Source organism: Mycosarcoma maydis, chromosome 1, assembly GCF_000328475.2.
Source record: "Mycosarcoma maydis chromosome 1, whole genome shotgun sequence".
Classification (NCBI taxonomy): Eukaryota; Fungi; Basidiomycota; class Ustilaginomycetes; order Ustilaginales; genus Mycosarcoma; species Mycosarcoma maydis.
The window spans coordinates 1,677,526-1,698,908 of NC_026478.1; the positions used below are offsets into that span (position 1 = coordinate 1,677,526).

General features: G+C 53.6%; 8 protein-coding genes across 8 annotated transcripts; 3 read left to right on the forward strand and 5 right to left on the reverse strand.

The window, feature by feature from the left end:
- Nucleotides 1–328: 328 nt before the first annotated feature.
- On the reverse strand, nt 329–1,197 carry UMAG_00573 (uncharacterized protein; the record flags this gene model as incomplete). The annotated part of the gene is made up of 2 exons (XM_011388099.1): nt 329–894; nt 1,008–1,197. The coding sequence occupies 2 exons, from the start codon at nt 1,195–1,197 to the stop codon at nt 329–331; spliced, it is 756 nt and encodes a 251-aa protein (XP_011386401.1).
- A 1,275-nt stretch (nt 1,198–2,472) lies between these two features.
- Nucleotides 2,473–7,527, reverse strand: UMAG_00574 (putative DNA/RNA helicase (DEAD/H box family II); the record flags this gene model as incomplete). The annotated part of the gene is made up of 1 exon (XM_011388100.1): nt 2,473–7,527. The coding sequence occupies one exon, from the start codon at nt 7,525–7,527 to the stop codon at nt 2,473–2,475; it is 5,055 nt and encodes a 1,684-aa protein (XP_011386402.1).
- Nucleotides 7,528–8,027: 500 nt separating this feature from the next.
- Nucleotides 8,028–10,676, forward strand: UMAG_00575 (uncharacterized protein; the record flags this gene model as incomplete). The annotated part of the gene is made up of 1 exon (XM_011388101.1): nt 8,028–10,676. One exon carries the CDS (start codon nt 8,028–8,030, stop codon nt 10,674–10,676), a length of 2,649 nt encoding a protein of 882 aa, XP_011386403.1.
- A 168-nt stretch (nt 10,677–10,844) lies between these two features.
- Nucleotides 10,845–11,558, reverse strand: UMAG_00576 (uncharacterized protein; the record flags this gene model as incomplete). Its single annotated transcript, XM_011388102.1, has 1 exon — nt 10,845–11,558. One exon carries the CDS (start codon nt 11,556–11,558, stop codon nt 10,845–10,847), a length of 714 nt encoding a protein of 237 aa, XP_011386404.1.
- Nucleotides 11,559–12,478: 920 nt separating this feature from the next.
- On the reverse strand, nt 12,479–13,974 carry UMAG_12052 (b mating type locus, bE1 allele; the record flags this gene model as incomplete). The annotated part of the gene is made up of 2 exons (XM_011388521.1): nt 12,479–12,708; nt 12,783–13,974. 2 exons carry the CDS (start codon nt 13,972–13,974, stop codon nt 12,479–12,481), a joined length of 1,422 nt encoding a protein of 473 aa, XP_011386823.1.
- Nucleotides 13,975–14,228: 254 nt separating this feature from the next.
- Nucleotides 14,229–16,380, forward strand: UMAG_00578 (b mating type locus, bW1 allele; the record flags this gene model as incomplete). Its single annotated transcript, XM_011388103.1, has 2 exons — nt 14,229–14,777; nt 15,049–16,380. 2 exons carry the CDS (start codon nt 14,229–14,231, stop codon nt 16,378–16,380), a joined length of 1,881 nt encoding a protein of 626 aa, XP_011386405.1.
- A 311-nt stretch (nt 16,381–16,691) lies between these two features.
- Nucleotides 16,692–19,373, reverse strand: UMAG_00579 (peptide alpha-N-acetyltransferase complex A subunit NAT1; the record flags this gene model as incomplete). The annotated part of the gene is made up of 1 exon (XM_011388104.1): nt 16,692–19,373. The coding sequence occupies one exon, from the start codon at nt 19,371–19,373 to the stop codon at nt 16,692–16,694; it is 2,682 nt and encodes an 893-aa protein (XP_011386406.1).
- Nucleotides 19,374–20,332: 959 nt separating this feature from the next.
- On the forward strand, nt 20,333–21,130 carry UMAG_10468 (uncharacterized protein; the record flags this gene model as incomplete). The annotated part of the gene is made up of 1 exon (XM_011388387.1): nt 20,333–21,130. One exon carries the CDS (start codon nt 20,333–20,335, stop codon nt 21,128–21,130), a length of 798 nt encoding a protein of 265 aa, XP_011386689.1.
- Between the last annotated feature and the right edge of the window lie 253 nt (nt 21,131–21,383).

The window sequence follows — 21,383 nt, forward strand, 5'->3', positions numbered from 1 at the left end:
AACCTCAACCATCACTAGACATCATATAGCAGAACACCGCCGTCAAGAACGCCCACGAGGTGCGCTGCACGCTAGACGGAACCGAGCTACACCGCATCACCGCTGGGTGGAGCGTTCAACGCCTGTGGCCGATCCGCGTCCTGTCATGTTCCCAACTTATTGCGTCATCCGCACAAGCTGCGGTCTTCAGGCACAGGGTCGTGACAGTTGGGTCGTGATGCAAGGGTATATTGCTCGTCATAGTGAAGGAAAAGGGAAAGAGAGCGAATATCGACTGCCTAAGCTGCGACACTACATACAATGAAGACGCTCATCAAAAGACGGGTTTTTACTTGGAGCCAGTGGCCCCCTGGACGGCACCCTTTGCCTGAGCAGCAGCATCGCTCAAAGCCTTGCTAGCCTGCTCGCTGGCGTTCTGGGCCGTCTTCTGAGCCTCACCGGCCTTCTGCGAAGCGGCGTTGGTGGCATCGCTGGCGAGCTGGCTGGCATTCGAACCAGCTTGGTTGGCCTGCTTGCTGGCCTCATCGACAACCTCGCCAGCCTTCTGCTGACCAGCGGCGATAATGTGGGCAACCTGATCAACGACGTGAGCGGCGGTAGCACGCGCCTGGTTGACGAGGCCCGAGGCGTTCTCCTCAGCGGGCTTGATGTACTGGTTGGCCGAGTCGAGTGTGTGCGAGGCAAGATCACGGGCCTGGTTGGTCAAGCCAGTCAGGGTCTGCTTGGCCTCCTCGGCCGACTGCTCGCCCTGCTTGGCAGCAGCGTCGGCGGTCTTGGAGGCCTCGTTGGCAGCATCGTTGGCGGCCGACCTGGTCTGGTCAGCGGCGTTGTCAGCGTGCTCCTTGCCCTGTCCGAGGAGCGAACCAGCGGTTTGCTGAACGTAGGCGAGGGTGTCTGTTGGAATAAAAAAAAAAGGTGAAAGACGAAAGAATGGTCAGCACACGGTGCTTGTGATGGATATGCGAAAGTGCATGACACTTAGCGCCAATGCGCGAACAGCTACTTACTGGAAGCGAGGTCAGTAGCCTGCTTGACGAGCGAGTCACCCGACTGCTGAGCCTGCGAAGAGAGTTCGTTGGCCTTGTTCGAGAGGTCGTTGCCAATGTTGGAGGCCTGCTTGGAGGCGTCGTTGGCGAGGCTCTGAGCGTCCTTCTGGACGTCGTTGGTGGTCTTGTTGGTTCCGGGGACCTGCGACATTGTGATTGATGTTATAAAAGGAGGATTGAAAGTAAGGTATGAAAGATGGGTTTGAGAAGACGATGAACGTGAAGAGCGATGGATGGAAGAAAGAGGTTTGGAAGCTGTTAGGAGACGGTATATGTATTGCTTGGTCACTTGTGGCGGAGGCCAAGACAATTGTGAATTGTGAATCTGTCCGCTCTCGGACCTGGGAAGAGCAGGCGACTTTTGCGCTTGTCTTCTCAATCGCGCTCTAAGTTGAGCCGTAGACGGTGCACTTGCCGAGCAACACAACTGGCCGAGAACTTCACTAAGCGCTTTCAACGATCATGTTGGGACCATAACTTGTCAGCAGAACGTTTGGCGACTCAGCCTGAGCGTTTGTGCAGCGACTCAGGATTCGGCACAAGGTGGAGGGAAAACCAACGAGTCATGAATTCTCAGTCCGTGCGCTGCTGCAGCGGATTCGGCGCAGGATGATTTCACAGCTTTCGCACGAGGCGTAGATTTTTAATGATATGACGCAATGCTGCTTGCATTTTGGCATTTACCTAAGTTATTTTTAAAATCGCACTCAACACTGCCTCCCACGAAGCGTGAACCTGTCTTTGTTTCTCACGTTAAGGATGGTAGTGTCTCACTTTGCAAGCAAGAGCAACCAGAAGCTCGGAAGACGCCATCTCACATCATCCTGCTCAACGTGTTGCAACACGCAAAGAACTCGTGAATCTCTGTCGCCGAGAACCAGCAAACTTTGTAGATCCTATCACCGATGCTTGATGACGGTTAGGCATGATGATGGTCTTGATTGTGAATCGTGAATCTTGACGCCGGTCAAATCCATCTTCTTCTCACATGCAACATGGTCGCGGTCCAAGACGGGTCCAGCCGTCGTCTTTCACGTCGCGTGTCGTGACTATCCGTCGAAGAGCATGGCTGTGTCTGGGTCACCAACAAGAATCACGAATATGCTGTGATAATTAATTTCGCTCGGAACACTTCGGCCTCGCTACATACTTGATAGCATTCGCGCTGTACGCTCTTCTCCGCTGCATGTGAAAATACGCGATGGTCACCAAGTGTTGAAATCAACGTCTTCCTTCCCTCGACTTTTCCCGCAGCCTTCTGCTTAACATACCAGATTCACGAGTGTACCGCTACACGATCTTTCCGCTTGATCTGCAATCCGCATAAGCCTCACCAGAGAGACAGGTCTCCAGCCTTGCAAATCACACCCGCAGGCAACAGTCAGTTATACATTTAGCATCGTTTGTAGGATCGCTTCAGCCACATCTACTGCAACAAGGCAAGATCCTTTTCGTTGGCGCCCACACCAAGAACCTTGCATGCAAGCTCGAACAGCTTCTCCTGCCCCTCGCTCCACTCTTTGCCTGGGTTCCTGAAGCTCGCCTTCATCAGCTTGCCCAAGCCGTCCCTCAACGTCTTGAGTGCAACCAAGCTTTTCGGGTCCGCACTTGCAATCCTGATCCTCTGTCTGTCAATGTACAAACTATTCGAAGCCAGCCTGAACTCTCCATCTCCGCACAGCATGTAGACTGCCTTATCGTCCATCAACCCTGTTTCCCAGGCATACAGCTTCTTGCTCTGCATCATCGTGTAGTACAGCATATAGCTGCTCGACCCGCGTACCAGCTCGGACATCTTGACTTTGAAGTTGACAGACGAGGGATGAATTGAGGTGGGTTGGTTGTTTCCGATCGTCTTGAGCTGGTAGGTCTTGCTATCGATATGCAGTAGTTTCGGGTAGAGACCAGCAGCCAGAGTCGCGTGAATCATGGCAAGACTCGACGAGTTGACATCCAGGTGCGCAGGAATCGTCATAAAGCGTGGCTTGGAAAAGTTGGATGAGCCACCACTGCGGTACCTCAGCTTGTTGAGTTCCTGCCTGAAAGCATCGTCGACCGTGACAAAGCCAGCGTCGACCAGGTACGAAAAGTACTGCTGGCGGAGCTCTTCGATCTGCATCAGGTTCTGGATGCTCAGGAAACTGCGGTTGCAAAACGTCCGGTGGTGGTTCTGTGCAGTGGAGCGACGGAAGCCGTTGAATGCGTTGGCGATGGTGAGGAAATCCGAGTCGCCGAGCTTGAAGCTCTGCTTGACACGGTCCGCCTCAAGCTCTTTGCCAAATGGTGTCACAAAGGGCGACTTCGAGTTCAGTGCCGCTGCAATCGTGAGAGCAGGATCCAGACACTTGAACAAGGTCGCGACCAGCAGGAACTTGCCCATGTGTACATCGAGTGGCATCTTGGACAAGTGTCTACCAAGATGCGTGATCTCCTCGGTTGTCGTCAGCGCCTTGACCTCGACAAGTGCCGCAATGGCACGCTGCACATTGGCAGGGCTTGGAGGATCCAGTGCTTGCGACAGTGCGTTCTCAATCGAATGTCCGATCTTGATCTTCATGATCTTGAGCTTCAGAGCCAAGTCCTGTAGCGACAGACGGAGCATCTCGGGCAGTGGATGTTCGTCCAAGTACGAATCGTGCCGGTACTTGGTGAACAGGTGGAAGCAGATGCCTTCTTGTACACGACCCGCACGGCCGCGTCGCTGCTTGGCATTGCTCCGCGCAATGAAGCATTCCACCAGGCGCGAGATTTGGCGCTTCTCATCGTAACGCATCTCGCGGTGCTTACCCGAGTCAATGACGCAGGTGATGTCGGGAATTGTGATACCAGTCTCGGCAATGTTAGTGGCGATCACAATTTTGCGTACCCCGGGAGGAGGTACATGGAAGACAGCACCCTGATTCTCGGATGAAATGGTCGAGTGCAGCGGGAAGAGCTGAAAACCACTTCCACCGAAGGTGGGGTGGTCAGCAAGCATATCGTGGCATTTGCGAATCTCGGCCAGACCGGGCATGAAGATGAGCGTCGCCGCACTGTATGGCTCAAGGTCTTTCTCGAGACAGACGCGCTCGAGAATCTTGATGATGAGATCATGATTGATCACATACTCGTTCATCCTACCGAGTGTGTCGATCGTCTTGCTTCGGTAAGCTTTGCCGAGACTGCCGGTGCTAGGACCCTGGCCATCTGGGTTTTCGTCATCATCATCTAGCAGACCAGGGTCATCTTCCTCCTCTGCGGGTGCTTGAGCTAGCAGCTGCAGCTTACTCTTGTTTCCTGGTGCGTTCTGCTTACGCGCATTGCCATCACCGTTGCGGTAGCCACGCTTGGGGCGGAATGCGTAAGGCGAATCGTCTTCGATAGTGTAGTTGCTCATCTCGACGGCGTCTTCGAGGTAGTGCACGTTAACCGGGAAGGTACGACCAGGAACAGTAATCGTAGGGCACCCACCACAGTACTTGCTGATGCGCTCTGCATCCACTGTGGCTGACATGAGAATCACTTTGAGGTCCTTGCGATGCGCGATTAGCGTCTTGAGGATAATCAGCAAGAAATCGGACTCGATAGAGCGCTCGTGCACTTCGTCGATGATGACATGCGTGATTTCGTTGAACGCAGTGCCTTCAAGCATGCGGAGAACGATACCCGTCGTGGCATAGACGAGCCTTGCATTCTTGCCGACGTTGCTCTCGAGACGAATTGCGTAGCCGACCAAGCTGTCGTTGCTTCCGACGCTCTTGCGAGGCTCTCCCAGCTCTTCGCTCACACGCTCAGCTAGCGAGATAGCCGAGATACGCCTTGGCTCAGTGACGTAGATCTTGCAGTTGCGACCCTGTGACATACAGTGCTCGACGATGTAGGCGGGCACCTGTGTCGATTTGCCACATCCCGTCTCACCACTGAGCACAAAGATCTGATTGTTCTCGATCAGGTCGAGGATCTCCTGACGATGATTGGCGATAGGCAGATTTTGTCGGCCAGGAAGCATTTTCTGGTAGGAAGGGGATGCGACACGGTTGGTGAAGTATTCTGCGATCTCTTTTGACCTGGCTTCGGAAGGCTGCGGCGCACAAGCTGCCGAGAGCTCGCCAAGTTTGGTCTGCTCTGTAGCTGCGGGAGCGTTGGCGGGGGCGACCTTGCCTTTGGCCTTCTTCGCTGCAGACGCTTCGTCCATCTTGACACGAATGATGTCTCGCACACGTTGGAAGCGTATTCGACTCTTGCGATCCCGTTCGTCCTTTTGGAGGGATGCGAGCTCTTCCCACCACTCGCGGTAGCCGGGAGGAAGCGCGCGTTGAATCGACTTGTCACTGTCAATGCAGAAGAGTGCAACAGTGGCGATAAAGTCGTCGGCCTGTAGCTGTGAAAAGCACCCGACTGTCGTCAGAATGTACTCGTCGATGTACGTCGGCGAACCAGCGCTGACAGGATGCTTGTTCGGCACCACTTTGCCTCCATTCCAGCGGATCATGAGCTTGCTGCGGTGCACTCGACCGCCGGACGGAATGGCGGTGAACTTGAACGTAGAATAAGGGTCAGCGCGCTTGAGAGCATCGGAGAGCATGACGCGCGGGGTCTTGCCTCCGCCGCCGCTTTTGGCCCGCGCAGGAAGCTCGCGCATGATGACAACGGCGCCCGTCTCGACGTCCTTGTCCTCGATTGGGCCTTCGTTGAGAAGGTCACCAAAGAAGCCGCCCTCATCATCAGAATCAGTGTCGGTTTTCTGATCCCCACCCTTGGCATCTACCTGATTCACTACTCCAGCTCCCTTTCGGTCGACGATGCTCGTCTCTGCGGAAGTCGCCTCTTTTTCTGTCGAGGAGGGTCTGTTGTCTTGAGCGTTCTCTTCGGCCGGAGAGGCTGAGTCAAGTCCGGCTGCAGCCTCGATCTGGCGACGACGCTGCTGACGCTTCTTTTCTTCCTCTTCTTCGGCTGACTTGAGCTGCTTTTCGATTTCTTCACGCTGTCGCAATGCTTGGCGGAAGCCGTCAGTGGCGGTCTTCTGGTCAAAGTAGGCACCGCGCTCGCACTCGCGCATGAAATCCTTAGTGCGACCGAGCACGCGTTCGAGGCTGGCATCTTGCTGCTTCATTTGCACTTCGCCTTCTTTGCCCAGCTGCTTTTTCCACTTGGATTTTTCTTGGTCTATGCGGATCTGCATAGCTCGCAGGATGGACCACGTCGCTGTGGGCTTTTCCAGGGTGTCGATCTGGTCTGACTCCAGATCGTCGCTAAGTTGAAGGATGAGACGTTCGCAGGCTTTCTTGAGCGCTTCAACCTTTTCGGGATCGATGGTTGTCTTTTCACCCTGAGCATCCGCCTTGGCTGGTGTCGGTGGTGCGGACGTGTTCTGTGCTCCTGGTACTTGTCTAGTATCTACAGGTAGCTCTTTTCGAGCGAAATCACTCTTTCCAAGCGTCTCGGAGCGACTGAACTCATAGCCTTGGTAAGCAGGCGGTCTGCTTTCGTCGTAATCATCATCGTCATCGTCTTTGTCATCGTATTTGTCTTGAGCCCCACGGTTGAGGGAAGGGAAGTCGTTCTTGCTTGGATCTTTTCCTCGACGATTCTTAGCAGCTTTTCCGTCACCGGCTCGCATCGCATCCTCGAGCGTCTCCTCTTCGAGAGCGAGATAGAGATAAGATAAGCAGTCTTCCACGTCTGGAGATGGAGCGTGTGAGAGCGCGTCTTCCACTTGAGCAGAAGAGAAGCCGAGTTTCAGAAGGATGGTGTACGTGGTCAGAGCTCTGGCCATGACCTTGTCTTCCGATTCGGCGTACACCGATGATGAGGATGAAGAAGCTGCTCCGGACGAGCTTGAATTAGTGACCGCAAGCTTTTGAAGATCTTTTGTCAAGGTTGCCATGGCAAGAGAGGTGTGAGACGAGCCAATGCTAAGGGGAGTAGCACTTCCGGAGACTGTGGTGGTGTTTGAAGCAGTTGTGCCCGGCGTGGATAAAGCATCTGAAGAAGCAGGAAGAGTAGCAGATGGTCCTCTCGCAGCCATCGCACCTGTACTGGCAGCAACGACCGCCTGCTTGTTGAGATCCACCGCCACCTGGAGGACCTGATCGCGAAGCTCGGGCTCCAATTCAAAGTTGGGGAGCGTCTTTGCAAATCTGCGGTCATACTCAATGGCCTTGTGCTGTCTCGAGACTTCCTTTTCGACACGGTCTTGCAGCTTGTCGACGAGATTTTGAAGTGCTTGCTCTTCTTCTTTCTCTGGATCGAAGAAAACGGCCGAGCTACCAGTGGCATTTGCTGCTGTCGACTTGGACGCGCCGAGGTTGTCTGCGAGGCTTTCATCGTTGACTTTTTCGTAGCCAACGTCAGCCGCTGAGGTAGTTTTAGAGGAGTTGGCAGTGGGCTTCTTCGCAGCTGCGGCAGATGCAGGGGGTGGATCCTGGACCTTCTTGGGCGTAGATGTGGTGGCATATCCACGCTGGACGGTGCCTTTGAGCGTAGGTCTCTTCTTTCCCATCTTGTGCCGCGACACTTCCTCGATGCAAGGCTTTTCTGATGGTTGAGGAAGGGAAGACGATCGAGGTTGCACTTCTCGTGTGATGCGAGCAGTTCATCTTCTATGCAGGAGTCCAAGCTCAGCTGTGACTTTGGGCAAGTGAGCGCCTTTCGTGTTTGCTTGTATCTGTTCTTCTGGAACGTCACACAAGAAAAATCGCCGTTACCCGTGACTGCTCCACATGCATGGCATGGCCCGTGGTCTTTTCTTTGGATGTTACACCTTACACCGATGACAATCACGAATCACAATTTGACGCGCTGTTCACGTTCAGGTTCATGCCTTTCCGACATCCGCCTTAAGACTCCTTTCTTCCGAGTCTGTATGGTCTCGACCAAGTCGCGCCTGACGAGACCTCGACCGATCACAGAAGCAACATCACCACCATCAACCAAACTGCTCTTCTCTCACCGCACTACTGCAAAGTTGCTCAGCAGTATAGACTGACCAGACTTACAAGTATGGCATCTGCATCCCCGATGCCAGATGACGATGGTGCAACCAAGCCTAAAACCCAGCCTTCAAATCCTCCAGCCCTAGCGATTGTCAGGCAGAATGCTTCCAACCTTCCACGAAATCTCCCGGTCAAGAGATACGATGGAGACCCGCTTGGGAGGGCAGACGTACAGCATTCGCTCCTCTGCTACCTCTTCTCGGACACCAGGCGCGTCTTTACCAATCCACGTCCGATCCACGGCGCTCAAGACGTCAAGGCGAGCGGCTCTGGCACTGGCTCTGGCTCAACGAATCCGGTCGCAGTGCCCGCACCCGTCTACCCATTCGGCATGTCGGCAGGCTGCGTGAGGCCAAGCGGCGAGACTGAAGAGGAATACCAAGAATGGAAACAATCAAGGGAACGCTACCTCCGCTGGAAAAAGCGCCTCGCTCGCAAGGAAAAGCTCGCACGCAAAGCTGCCGCCGCGGCTGGAGCTGCCGGATCGAACGAAGACGCTGCAAACACCGACGCCGAAACCAACGGCAACGAGGAGAAGGATGAACTCGCTGACGGCGGCAACGACGATGATGGCGACCCAGCTCAAGCAGAAGGAGCAGCAGATGACGAAGACCTCGATGACGACAACGAGCCTTTCGACGAAAACGAGTATCCCAAGGCTGGTGCAGCCAAGCTCACTTTCAAGGAGCTCTACATTGAGGCTCTCCTGAACAGTACCAAATGCACCAAGTCTATGCGTGACAAGGTCCTCGACGATGAGGAATATGCAGAGGACTTTGCCAAGGTCTGTCTTCTGGTCAATGTCGGTCGGATCAACACCACGCTCGCGTTTTACCCAGAGATGAAGACCATCCTTCGCTCCTACCATCCCATTCCATCGCTGCAGAACAACGAAAACACACGGCGCAACATGCAGGATGCTCCCCGAATGAAGTCGCTTCTGAAAGGTGTCCTCATCGACACGGAGAGACCTGCTCCTCCCACTGCTGGACCATCAGCAGGTCAACCCATCAAGCCGCCCAAGCCCAACGCGCTCAGCGAAGAGGCACCCTCCGATTTCAGAGAGGTCATCAAACGCTTCCGCGCTGGCACCACGCCGCCAACGAGTGTAGTGACACTCATCTTTTTGCTCTCGCTGCATGCCAACGAGGTGACGGAGATGCACTTCCCTACGCCGCACGATTCGCATTCGCTCTTCTATCCGCACGCAGACCACCCTCTACCCTCAAGACAAAGGGCCAATGCTTTCATGTGGATTCTCTATCATTACCTCGAAGGTCCGGCGACTCGACCGCCGGGTGAGCTGCCGAATCCGTTTGATGACGAGACGTCTCTCAACGCTGCCAAAGATGCTGCTGATGCGTACGCCAACAAACTCACAGACGAGGATAGGAAGAAGCGCGCCAACGCACCATGGAAGGGCATCGTGAATCCAGACTGGCAAAAATGGAAGCTGGCGCAGGACAAGGCAAACGGAGAAGCTGACGAGAGCGCTGTACGTATCACCAAGAAGGACGCGGCTGGCGACAATGTGAAGAAGGAGGCGGTCAAGGATGGTGATGTGTCGATGGACGACAACGCTGATGGACAGGACAACAAGGAGGGGGCCGACCAAGGTATGGGTAAGGAGCCGCCTTCGTATCTGCACCGTTTGATGGTGCCAACACTCGTCACTATGACCAAAGAGGAAGCGGCAACGGAGAACGTCGACACAGAAGAAGAGATCCGATGGGGGAAACAGATGCAGTCAGAACGAGCTACTTTCCTTGCCAAGTTTCAAGACGAAGAGGGTGCCAATAAAGCGGGATTTGCGGGCTCGCCTGCGCCTTCTGCTGGAGCTGGTAGTGGCAAAATGCGACGTATTGGCGGTCACTCCTCTGCATCTAACGCGGCTGCTGATCGCGGTTCGCTTTCTGAAGCCGATAGCTCTCGGCTCAAGCGACGTCACCCCGGTGCAGCGGCTGGCGATGTCTCGAAAAGATCGCGTATGGCTAGCCCAATCGACCTTGATGAATCTTCTCTGGATGCCGATGCCACTGAAGCTGCGGCCGGGGATGCGGCTGCGTTAGCCAACCCGCTTACTACCGATCCATACCTCAACCCTGCCGTTGCCATCTCGGACCGCATCCGTCGTCCACTTTGGGACCTCGACCTGAGTGTGCCTCGACAACACCGCGTTTCGGACTCACTTCCGCATATCGCATGGACGCGTATCCTTGAGCGCGCACAACGCGGTGTCGGCGACGCATGCTACGAAAGCGACGAAGACGAATTCGCGCTCGAAGAGGCACGGGAGCCCGAACGCAGTCGTTCGGAAATCTGCCGCATCCTAACAGGACTCCAGGGCGTAGTGCGACACGACGTGTTTGATCAGGACAACCACAAGGTCAGGGTCAAATACGGCGGATATGAGCGCGATGCCGCCAACGAAAATGGAGGCGCCGAGTATGCCGGTTCGTACAGACGCACGTCGGTTGACCGGCCCAGACTGGATCTCTACTCGAGCAGCACACCCGTTCCAAGACAAAAGTATGAGCAGGAAGAGGGCAGAAGGACCGAAGACGTTGATGACCTGGAAGAGGCGCTCCTAGGCGGTGAGCCCGAGCCGAGGAGGAGGAGTATTGGCAGGAACGGCTATCCGCCTGTTCGTGCTTGATGCTGTCTTCCACCACAGATCGAATTCAAACTCATTCGTGATTCTTCTCTGACATCAAATGTCTTTTCACACTAGCGTTGGTTCGAACAGGAGAACGTGTGTTGATGCAAATGCCATGAGAAGCTGATACAAATACAATGAGAGAGTCACGAAATGCCAGGAACGAGATCACTTTGATGCCGAAGTCTTTTTGCTCTTCTTGTGCTTTTTCGAAGGTGTGCTGGCTGCACTATCTGTTGATTTTGCCGTTGGTGTAGCCGAAGCCGTCTTGATGGTCTTGGGCTTATCATAGCCTTCGAAAGGGTCCATTGCAGGGCGCTTCTTCTTGTTCGACGTTGGTGTCGAGCCAGCCGCTTTCACCTCCTTGGCCTCGGTCTTCTTTGGTGTCTCCTCGGTCTGCTTGACCTTCACTGGGGTCTCTTCCTCAAACTTGGTATGCTTTCCCTGGGTGGTTCCCGGCTCGCCCGCCAGCGCAGCCCTGATGAACCTACCTGCAGCACTCCTGTCCACCTTGACACTCTGTTCACCAGCCGGCTCCTTCTCCTTGTCCTGTACACTCTTGATTTTGCCAAAGTAGCTCTTTACCCGTTCCAGCTCTTGCATCACTGGATGATCCTTTGTGTCCACTCCCTTTGTCTTGAGCAGAATCCAAACTAGATCCAACAGTACATACGCGACCGACACTTGCATTCGTGCGGCGTCGAGGCGACCGTGCAACTCATCTTCGGTGTTTTCCTTTGTGGAGCTGCTGTTGGATTGTAATGCCGAGTTGAGCGATCCGTAGTTGTGCGAGAGCAGAGGTTGAAGGATTGTGTTCAGTTCGGTGAACGAGGATGAAAGGGCTTGTAGTGTGGGTAGTGGGGACTGCCGTAATGACGACATTATTTCAAAGCTTGTCAGCGAACAAAGCGTCGTATGTGTTGATGTGATAGAGTTGCGAACGAGAACAAAGGGGATGGTGTGGGAGAGGGAAACTTTTTTTTGGTGGAGCTGCAACGCAAAAACTTAGGTTGCGCACACCGTTGCAATTCCGTTTGCCGAACATAAAAATTTCGCACGAAAGGAAACCGTGAATCACGAATGGTGAATAACTTCAAAGCGTGACCGTGGACATGTGAGGCAACTCCGACGCAAGACAGCTGCACCCGAAGCTGTCACAACCTAATCAAACAACGCAATACAAACGGATGCGAATTCCCTTTGTTCTCGATTGCAGACCAAGGTCTTCCCTTTCGTATCACACATCGTTCTTTGTGAATCACAATGCTGAGAGGCAGAAGGTAAGATGAAGTCGAGAAAACTCTCGTGGCTGATGCCAAACAAAGGGAGAAGGCGTAAAGTTTCGGTGCGAGAAGGTCATAGCGCCCACTTAACTTTCGGCACCAGGTTGGGCGGACAAGCCGCCCCTTTGTTTTCTGCGGGTCACCACATAGTTCAGCAGACGCTGAAGGCTGGTGGAGCCGTTGGAGACTACGATACTCAAACCTGCCGCAGATGAGACGGGGCACTACCGCAGCGTTGGAACATTGCCTTTGTTGTTATACACTCCGCACGATACAGTGGACAAAGGGAATTGTTGGGCTGCTTATGCAGAGCACAAAGGCTTTGTGTTCCCAAGCTCACTGTGCATGTGATTGCGAACAACAGCACTTTGTCTGATACTTTCTCATCCAATCATTCGTTCTGTCAAGTCTCCCAAATACTGTCTGTGCACAATGGTGAGCGTTACAGAGAGAGGTGAAATTCCACGAGCAAAGCAAGGACAAGGAAGAGATACAAAGGGACTAAACGTATCACTGAAATCAGCCAAACGCAGTAGAAAGGCTGTTAGAACTGAGTGATTCCGTGTGCAGGATTGGCAGCTGCAATTGCGCCGATCCAAGCGTTCCAAAGCGTGGGAAAGCGGTAAGCTGATTCGAGAGATACGAGATGGTCTGACCGCCGCCATTGACCTGCGTGTGTCCTGATAGGTGTGGTTTGATCTCCTCAGTCGCATTGTCGAAGATGCTCGTCGAAAATTTTTCCTGTTTGTCTGTGTGGCAGAATGTGAATTGTGTCTGTTTAGTCAAACGAACGCAACGGAAAGGCAAAGGAAAGGAATCTTACCATTGTCGACCTCGTCAGGCTGCTGCTTTCCAGCCCGCTTCGGAAGCGCTTTGACTTTCCTATTGCCCCTGGCTTTGACTGTCGGACTCTGTAGAATATCGTTTCCATCCTGAAAGGGATTGTAGTGAGACATTGAGAGACTGCTCCCGAATGTACTGAAGCTCGTGTCCGCTGTCGAACACATGCTGAGTTCTGGAGTCGACTCTAGCTTTGAACTGTCCAAGGTGCTGTCAATGGAAGGTGTTGTGCTTGCTCGCGGGTTCGCTGTTCTTGACTTTGGTTTTGCGGCTGGTTTAGTTTTGCGCGCTGGATGGCGCTTCGCTACTGTGGTGACGGGACGTGGCATGCCAGGCTTCGGAGTCTTCTTGCTCGCTGCGCAGAGATCATAGACCCAGTCTCCAACTTTTTCTTTCACGCCATACTTGATCCAGCTGATCATGCTTGCCCAGTCATCTTCGAACTGCTGCTTGTCAACAGGTGTGAGTGGTCGTCCGAGGTTGTCTGATAGAACGTCGTCTAGATTGTTTGAGAGAGAATCAGACGTCGATGAAGGAGGAGTAGACTGGTTTGATGAAGACAGCTTGGCCCGTACCAGATGTTTCATCCGTGAACGATCCTCGCGTGCGAACTTCTTCAGAATATGAGACCATCCAGAACGACGGCGTGCGTTAATGAACCATAGCGTGAGCTGATGAACCTCGAGCGGAGGACGATTTACGCTGGACTGGCCAACTCTTGCTGTGGATTCGTTGGTCAACCTAACGAGGGTTTCTTTCTCTTCTTGAGTCGGATAAGGGTTGTCGAGAGTAAGGAGAAAGTGTTTACGCATGTGATACGCAGGAAGATCCTCCGAAAGATTTCGACACCCTACATCAGGACTTACGACATTGAACTCCTGCATGACTTTGCTCGTGCCGTGAACGACCTCGGAACACAGAGAGACGAACTTCTGGTCGAAACGTATAAATGCCTGGGCAACGGCTCTAATCCTGTGTGTAGTCTGGTGAATTTGCTGGATCGTTTCGGGATCGCGGGGTAGGTTTGCAATGTCGTTGGGTATCTTTTGTTGCAGCTCTCGGAGTTTACGCACGAGAACGGGGTAATTCTCCCCTTTATCTCGCAGAAACTCGTGCTCGATCTCGTTGAGGCACTCCAAGAAGCTTATGAGCGAGAAATTCGGGTCGCTGGACATTGTGATGATGTTGCTGAGAGAAAAGTTCGTTGTAAGAGGCCGAAGGGGTGAAGTACCATTGGAATCGGTGTCGGCGCAAGGAAATGAATGTGTGTGCAAGGAAAGGATTTTTGCTGACGAAATTCGGGCTCAGCGCAGGTTCTTTGTTCCCCACCACCATCCTCAAGTTCCCCTTTTGTCTCCCCAAGTCTCTTCCCAACATGAAAGATTTTGAATATTTCTCCAAGATTTTGTCTTTGGCCTCTCAAATCAGAATGACGCTACCACCACTACCAAGAATCTCACAAACCGCACCAAGACCGACTTGCTTCCTTCCACTCAGCCTAGAGGGTCCGAACCAACAGGCCCTCAGCCGCAAATTGTCGAAGCTTGGTATAGGTAGCGTCTGTCGAGATACACTCGAGGAGATCTTCATAGAGTATCTGAGGAAGCTACGACGAGTGTATGAGGCGCAATACGAAAATGCGTTCGTCACATGGCAACAAGAAAATTTATACGAGGAGGCTTATGATCAGGCGTTTAGAAAGCTGCTCAATCGTTTATTCGCGATGCATTCGCAGGAGACTTGGCACATGGTTCTCGACGAGGTCAGCAAAGTCTTTCGAACTGATTCTTCCCTTACCGTAACCCAGAGAGATAATGCTTCCTATGAAGGAGCGCCCCTCAAGACTGGTCGCGGACACGACTCCGAAGCAGTCCGAATCCTGGAGCAGGCCTTTAAACATTCACCAAATATCACCCCAGCCGAGAAGTTCCGACTTTCAGAGGTCACTGGACTCAAGCCAAAGCAAGTCACTATATGGGTGAGTGCCTGATCTCTCCGCGACGCGGGTCACACCTCAATTTGGTCGTGGTCCGTGGTCATCTATCTTCCTTCTAATGATGAGACTCGGGTTTCTATTTGACGGGCTGCGCACAAAGGGAAGATCCCTTTGACAATCGTATGCCATGCAGAAAGTAGACCGTTGCTGAAGCCCCCTCTGTCGCCAAAATGTAACCATTGGATTCTCGGAATCTTTAGTATCAAGTATCGACTAACGTGTTGACTTTTTTTGCTCGTCCCTCATGTTGCAGTTTCAAAACCGCCGTAACCGGAAAGGGAAGAAGAATCTCAACGTGGAGCCTACGGAATCAACCCAACCGGATCTTTCGCCTTCCAGACACGAGTCACCTCCTCCCTCATCGCCCAGTCGCGACTTTACCCTTTCCGAAAAAAAGCGCAAATCATACGGCGTGTTGGGTCGTTCTTCCCCCGATTGCACCGACCCCGACTCTGACTCGCCCTCGTCAAGCCTGAAGAAACCTCGGGTGTCAAGCGTATGTTCGAAACTAAGCGATGGCTCCTCTTCTTCGTACGAGTACAATGATGTCTTCACGCAGTGGGGTTCACCATCGTCGCACTCAACTAGCTTGTCGTCAGAGTCGAGCGGCTTGAGCGACTTTGAAAGCCCGAGAAGGCCGCGCAATATCTTTGATTACATGCGCCCTCGTGCAATGGATGGTAAGGCCGTTGCTGCTATGCCAAGGCTGACGATTTCGGCACCACAGCATCCACACTGTGCCACTGCTTCGGATCAAAAGTCCCCTTTCCTGTATGAACTTCAGGACAGTACTTTCTTCGATGGCACTCGACTCGACCTCAGCGGCTTGCAGCTCAACCTGGGAGGCTTTGCCGATGACAAAGACTTTCGAGAAAGTGTTCAGATGGCGCTTAGCATGTCGAGCTCTGAGCAAGGATCCAGCCGAAGCGCGTCGTCGAGCTCGTGGGCCTCCACGCAGGCGACGACGGATGACGATGGCTGGGTCGACGAAGAAGATTTTGACTCAGGGTTTGCAGCTTGTCATACCAAGCCCATCGACAGAACTCTGCTGGGCCAAGCATCACTCACGCCTCCGGACCACTGTAACAGTAACACTGCGCCCGGTCAAGCATCACGCCAGGAAATCTTTCAAGCTCCCTGTGTTTCTGGATCTCACCCAGCCAATCACAGCCAGACAAGTGCTGACGAGAACCCAAGCATCAGCATCCCGTTCTCTCAGTCTGCACTCTTCGATAGCGATTCATTCGGCCTCGATCAACTCTTCGAGTCTGCCTCAATTCCTGCGCACTTGCCATCGACGCTGTCCCACTCGCAACAGCAAGGCTTTGGACAGATGCCTTTTGTCGACCCAAACATGCAAAGCTTTGAGGAGATCGAACAGGACTTGGACCTCGACATGACCGACATCCAAGAGTTCCTTGGCGGCGACATTTTTGCTTCCTCCCTCCCCGGCTCTCAGCAATCGAACGGTTGTGTAGGCTCAGCTGATGCAAATGTACAGGGCAGTAACGGTGGAGCCAGCATAGGAGAGGGTATCCTTCATATGGATTTCGACCCCTACTCAAATTCTTTCTCGCTTGCCTGATGGCGTCGGCTGACTTTGAAAGCGCCCACTGGATGGTGCTTTCTAGCGAAAACGTATACCTGCTTCTTCTCTACACTTCTATACCTGGTGGACCATCGACATCGGATTCGTGTCTCTTTCCTGCTTGCTCCGTTCCACCTCCCTCCGTTGTGCTTTCTTTGGTTCGTTCAAATGTGCTCCTCAATGTGCTTCGTTCAGCTTGTCTACTTTTCACAATTCTCAAATTCCAGAGTTCACATTCACGATTGTCAGAAGCTTGTTCTCTAGGATGTATGAATTACTTGTATGTAGTGCTAGGAGCCGGGAGAGCTTTACATGAGCGGCTCGTGCGAGACGGTGCCGTTAGAGTCCGTAACCTCGCCTTCCTGCACCGCGTCGGCCTTTGCCCACTTGTGTCTCTGCTCCTCCCTGTGCCTCTTTTCGGCCTCCAGGACGTCTTTCGACTTGAATGCGTTGGCTAGCGGGAAGACAGCCGATGCCTTCTGGTCGTACTCGGGGAGGCTTTCCTGTGACAGTTCTGCGAGTAAAGTGCGTGCCAAGAGGGCAGTTTCGAGCGCCTGGTTTTTGGCGCGGGGCCGTTTGAGGTCGAGGATGGTAGAGGGGAGGTTGAGGAGCAGGGCGATGGCTTCGTCGCGCCTATCGAGTAGGAGAGCGGTCTTGGCATTGTATAGTACGCTTTCTGGCGTCGATGAAGTGTCACTCTGCAGGGATTCGGCGTAGAGTGTAGCGATGGGTTTGTCGGCAGCAACAATGTTGGCCAGTGCGCACTCGATCACCGACCCAATCGGTTTCGGTGCAGCAGACAGCTCAGGCAGCTTTGACTTGAGTCGCACAAGCATCTCGACCACCTTGGCTGTGGTTCCCTCGATCTTGTGAAGCTGGGATACAGCCCTCGTGGCCAGCAACCAGTTGTTGTCCCTCACCGCCACTTCAAATGTCGCAGTCCACGTCGCCGCTTTACTGCTCGAATGAGTTTGCAAGAACCTCACCCACTTTTCCGCTAGCTTCAACGGCTTGTCCTTTGCATCCTTGAAAATCTCGAGGCCCTTTGGATCCAAATCAGGCTTCGGTCCAGCATCTTCCACCGACTCACCGTTCGCCGCGGCTTCTTCGAGCTTCTTCTTCTTCTCGGCTGCCTCGGCTTCCGCTTTGGCAAGACGCTTGGCTTCGGCTTGACGTTGTTTCTTCAACACCTTCTTCTTTTCGCTTTCCGACAACCCGGCAAGCGCTGCGTCTTCATCCGCTTTGGCCGATTCGATCAATGCTGGCGTAGAAGGGTTGTCGTGCAATAAAGTGTAGATGTGGACCGCTGCGGTTGCTGCGCGCATGTAGACCGGGTGGGTGCGAAGCTGATCTTCAAAACGAACAAGCTGAACGTACGAACGAAGAGTCATTTTGCGCATGCAGTACGAGTGGAAATCCAACTGGTCGTCCCAGAACTCTTGGAAGGTCTGATCCAGCTGACTGAGCCTCTTGAGCGCCATTGCGTAGTTGCACTCGCGCAGGTGCGATTCGGCTTCTTCGACAAGGTACCATAGCGCTTGCATCTCGTTCAAGTCGTATGTAGGCGAAGGAGCGTCGGGCTTGGTGAACAGTCCGACGACGCGTTCTGCTTCTTCGGTGTCGTTAACGCGAAGCAGATATTTGGCGGCTTTGGAGTTGAGGAATCGATCCTGACCATCGAGCAGACGCGCATCAGTCATGGCCGAGGACGCGCCGAGTAGGTCGCCAGCCCGCTTGAGGATCCGTGCGCGAACCATGTGCAGCTCCGGTAAGGTGGATGAGTGCGAGATGGCCGAGTCGATGTAGTGCAGAGCCTTTTGCGAGTCGCCTGTAAGCGAGTAGTGCTGGGCGAGGTAGTAGAGCGACCAGAGATACGAGGTAGGTGGGTCAGTGCCGTCGGCCGAAGGAGCAGAGGTAGGGGCCCATTCGAGGCGAAGCATTTCGACAATTTCTTCGACCGCGGCTTGCTTTGTGGCGTCTTGGTAAAGGGATTTGAGATCGGAGAAAAGCGATGGCACACCCTTGACCAGCGCCGACTTGAGGTACGCGGTAGCGTGAGCTCGAAAGTCGTCACCAGTAGCGTGAATGAGAGCGAGACGCTTGGCAGCGGTCGACTTGGGGTGGTCAGCTTGCAAGCCCTTGAACACTTCAACCGCCTTGCTGTCCGACGAGCTCTGCGAGATTCCGAGCAAGTTGAGCAGACCGGCAAAGTATCGCTTGTTCTCGGGGTTCGACTGAATAAGCTGTCTCCACAGCGCTTCTGCTTCGTCCTTCTTTTCAAGCCCGGCGAGGCACCTTGCCTGTGCTTCCTGCTTGCCACGAATATCAACGATATGTTTTTCGCCCGCTTCGATGATATTGAGCGACTCCTGGAACTTGGTTTGCTCTTCCAAGATACTGGCGTGATACAGAAGCACCTCGCTGTACTCGTAGCTTCTATCCGGAATGTCGCGCATCACATTCTCGTATCCCTCTAGCACGCGCACTGCTGCGTCCAAGGACCCTGCCAGATGATGGGCCACAGCCAGCCCGACCCAGTTCATCCTGAGATGTGGCTGCATTCGTAGCAACGTCAATCGGTTCTCGACCATCGGCGGGTAGTTCCTCAACTGTAGCTGCAAGAACGCCGACTCGCGGAGGAGGTTGATGTTCCCACCGCCTTCGATGCGCAATGCTTGAGTATAGCACTTTATAGCCTCTTCGTAGTTCTTATCTTGACGATGCAAGATGCCGAGCGCATGCCAGCAGATGAATGAAGTGAGGTCGAGACGAACACCTTTTTTAGCGAGTTCGATCCCCTCTTCGCGACGGTGGATAGAGCCGAGAAGGAGACCCTTCATAGCTACCGTTTCGCCATGGTCGGGAAACTTCTTCAGGATGGTGTCAGCTGTTTTCAGGCCGAGCTTGTACTTCTTGGTTTCGTACTCTTGGATAAGTCGCTGGAAGAGGCCTCGCTCCTTGGTGGGGAGCGCCGCGCGCTTTGGCGGCATATTGGCGAGGCGAGTGTCGGAGTCGGTGGTGAGATGAGCACACGGATGGCCTCTCAGACGGAGAGGCTGCTAAGCTGCCTTTTTTGACCGTTCGATGCGGAGAGGAGCGAACTAGAAGATGGAAGTGAGATTGGTTGCCAGTACGACTCAAGCTATTGTGCTAGTTACCCGTGCGTTGCAGGTAAGTGACTTGGCAAAAAAGCGTGATCTTCTTCCGATTTTTGTCGCGCGAAAAACCCGAACAGTCCACAGAATCACGAATGAGGCGGCACACCACGATGTTCTTCCTATCTTGTGATCACATTCACGATTTCGCGTTTCTTGTTCCGTCCGGCTGGGTTTGGGAGTCGTGAGTGGTTTAGTCCAGGGATTTTTGTGCCAATGTTCAACCGCCTCAACACACAAACATGATTCGAGCCAAAAGTCCGATTCACGATTCACGATTCACGATTCACGATTCGTGATTTGTGATTCGGCGCTCATGCACCTCCACGCCGACACACGCGACTGCCCAGCTCTCTGGCCGGATAATCCACGTTTACTCTTCTTGCTCATCAACCATCACTATCAAGCCCGATCCATCTACGGCTCGAGGGGTGCCGCTAATCAATCCCCTTTACTAACACACAGCCAAGATAGTCGACCTCAACCCGGCTGCAGCCGTGCAAGCTGCTACGCCGTTCGTCTCCTCGTCCACGTTGCACTCCGCGCCATCTTATCCGCAGTACAACGATCCGCCTTCCTCGGCTTTTGCAACGACGTCGAGCTCTTCCGGTAGGACTCGACAAAGACACCATATAGCTGATCCAATCGTAGCATCTGGTGCATCAGCAGGACCTTCCTACGCACAGTCAAGCTCTGTTCCCAACGGCGCGGTTCGTCGAACAGCCCCCGCTGCAGCACACGCCAAGAACGTATTCTCCATCTCTACGCAGCGTTGGGCCAAACGTCTAGTCGAAATGACTAGTCCATACCCAACCAATGGGCACGCCGGCAACGGAGCAGCAGGAGCACCACACGAAGTCTCCATCGGCGTAGGCACCGTCTACGACCAATCCGCCTTCGGTTCCGACCCTTACTCTCGAGTACCCACGGACGACTCGTTAAACCCTACACCTTCACGATCACACTACTTTCTCTCCAGAGATGAGATCCTCAAAGGAGTAGCGAATCGGTTTGTACATTCGAGCGCGTATCTGTGGTTTTACGCTGGAATGGCACTCGCTTCGCTCCTTACGGTGGTCATCAGTCTCACGTCCGAATGCCCCGGTTCGCTTTTCTACGGTCTCGAGCTGGCCATCAACCTGCTCCTCATCGCCGAAGTAGGAATCAGACTAGTGGCGTTCGGAAAACAGTTCTGGAAAAGCACATACAACGTTGTTGATCTCGGACTGGTGTTGTTATGCGCGATCACGTTGCTGGTCATTTTCTTCCATCACGAATGCTCGCCTTTCCGTCGGTCGCCGAGCTATCCAGATGACGATGTGCCGACACAAGGCAGGTCGGGCAAAAGCGAAGAGCTGCTGGATTCGATTTTGCTGATTGGAAGAAATGTCGTGCAGGCTTTGAGGCTGGTGTCGATCGTCAGGAGGTCCAGAAGCAACGTTACCAGCAGGCCGACGAGGATCGAGATCGGGAACCGGCCGTATTCGCTCGATCTGGATTTGGAGGATGAAGGCGCAATGGCGAGGGATAGGATCAGGATAGGCGAGGAAGAAAGGGCCCCGCTCTTCGATGCTGATGATGACGAGTTGTAGCTTGGTTTTGATCCATTTTGACGAGCAACTTGACACGCACACGCGTACACGTGACAACCAACTTAATCTGCGTTCGCACCTCGTCCGTCTATGTCCTGAATGAAATCTGTGCAGGCGCATTTGGTGTCGTCTGTCGCTGCTCGCCGTAGCAACAACTGTCAGTTCGCACCACAGGTCCTCACACGCAACTGCGATTATGATAGTAGGGAATCGTTTATTACTACACTACATACAAAACGTCGATCGACAAGTA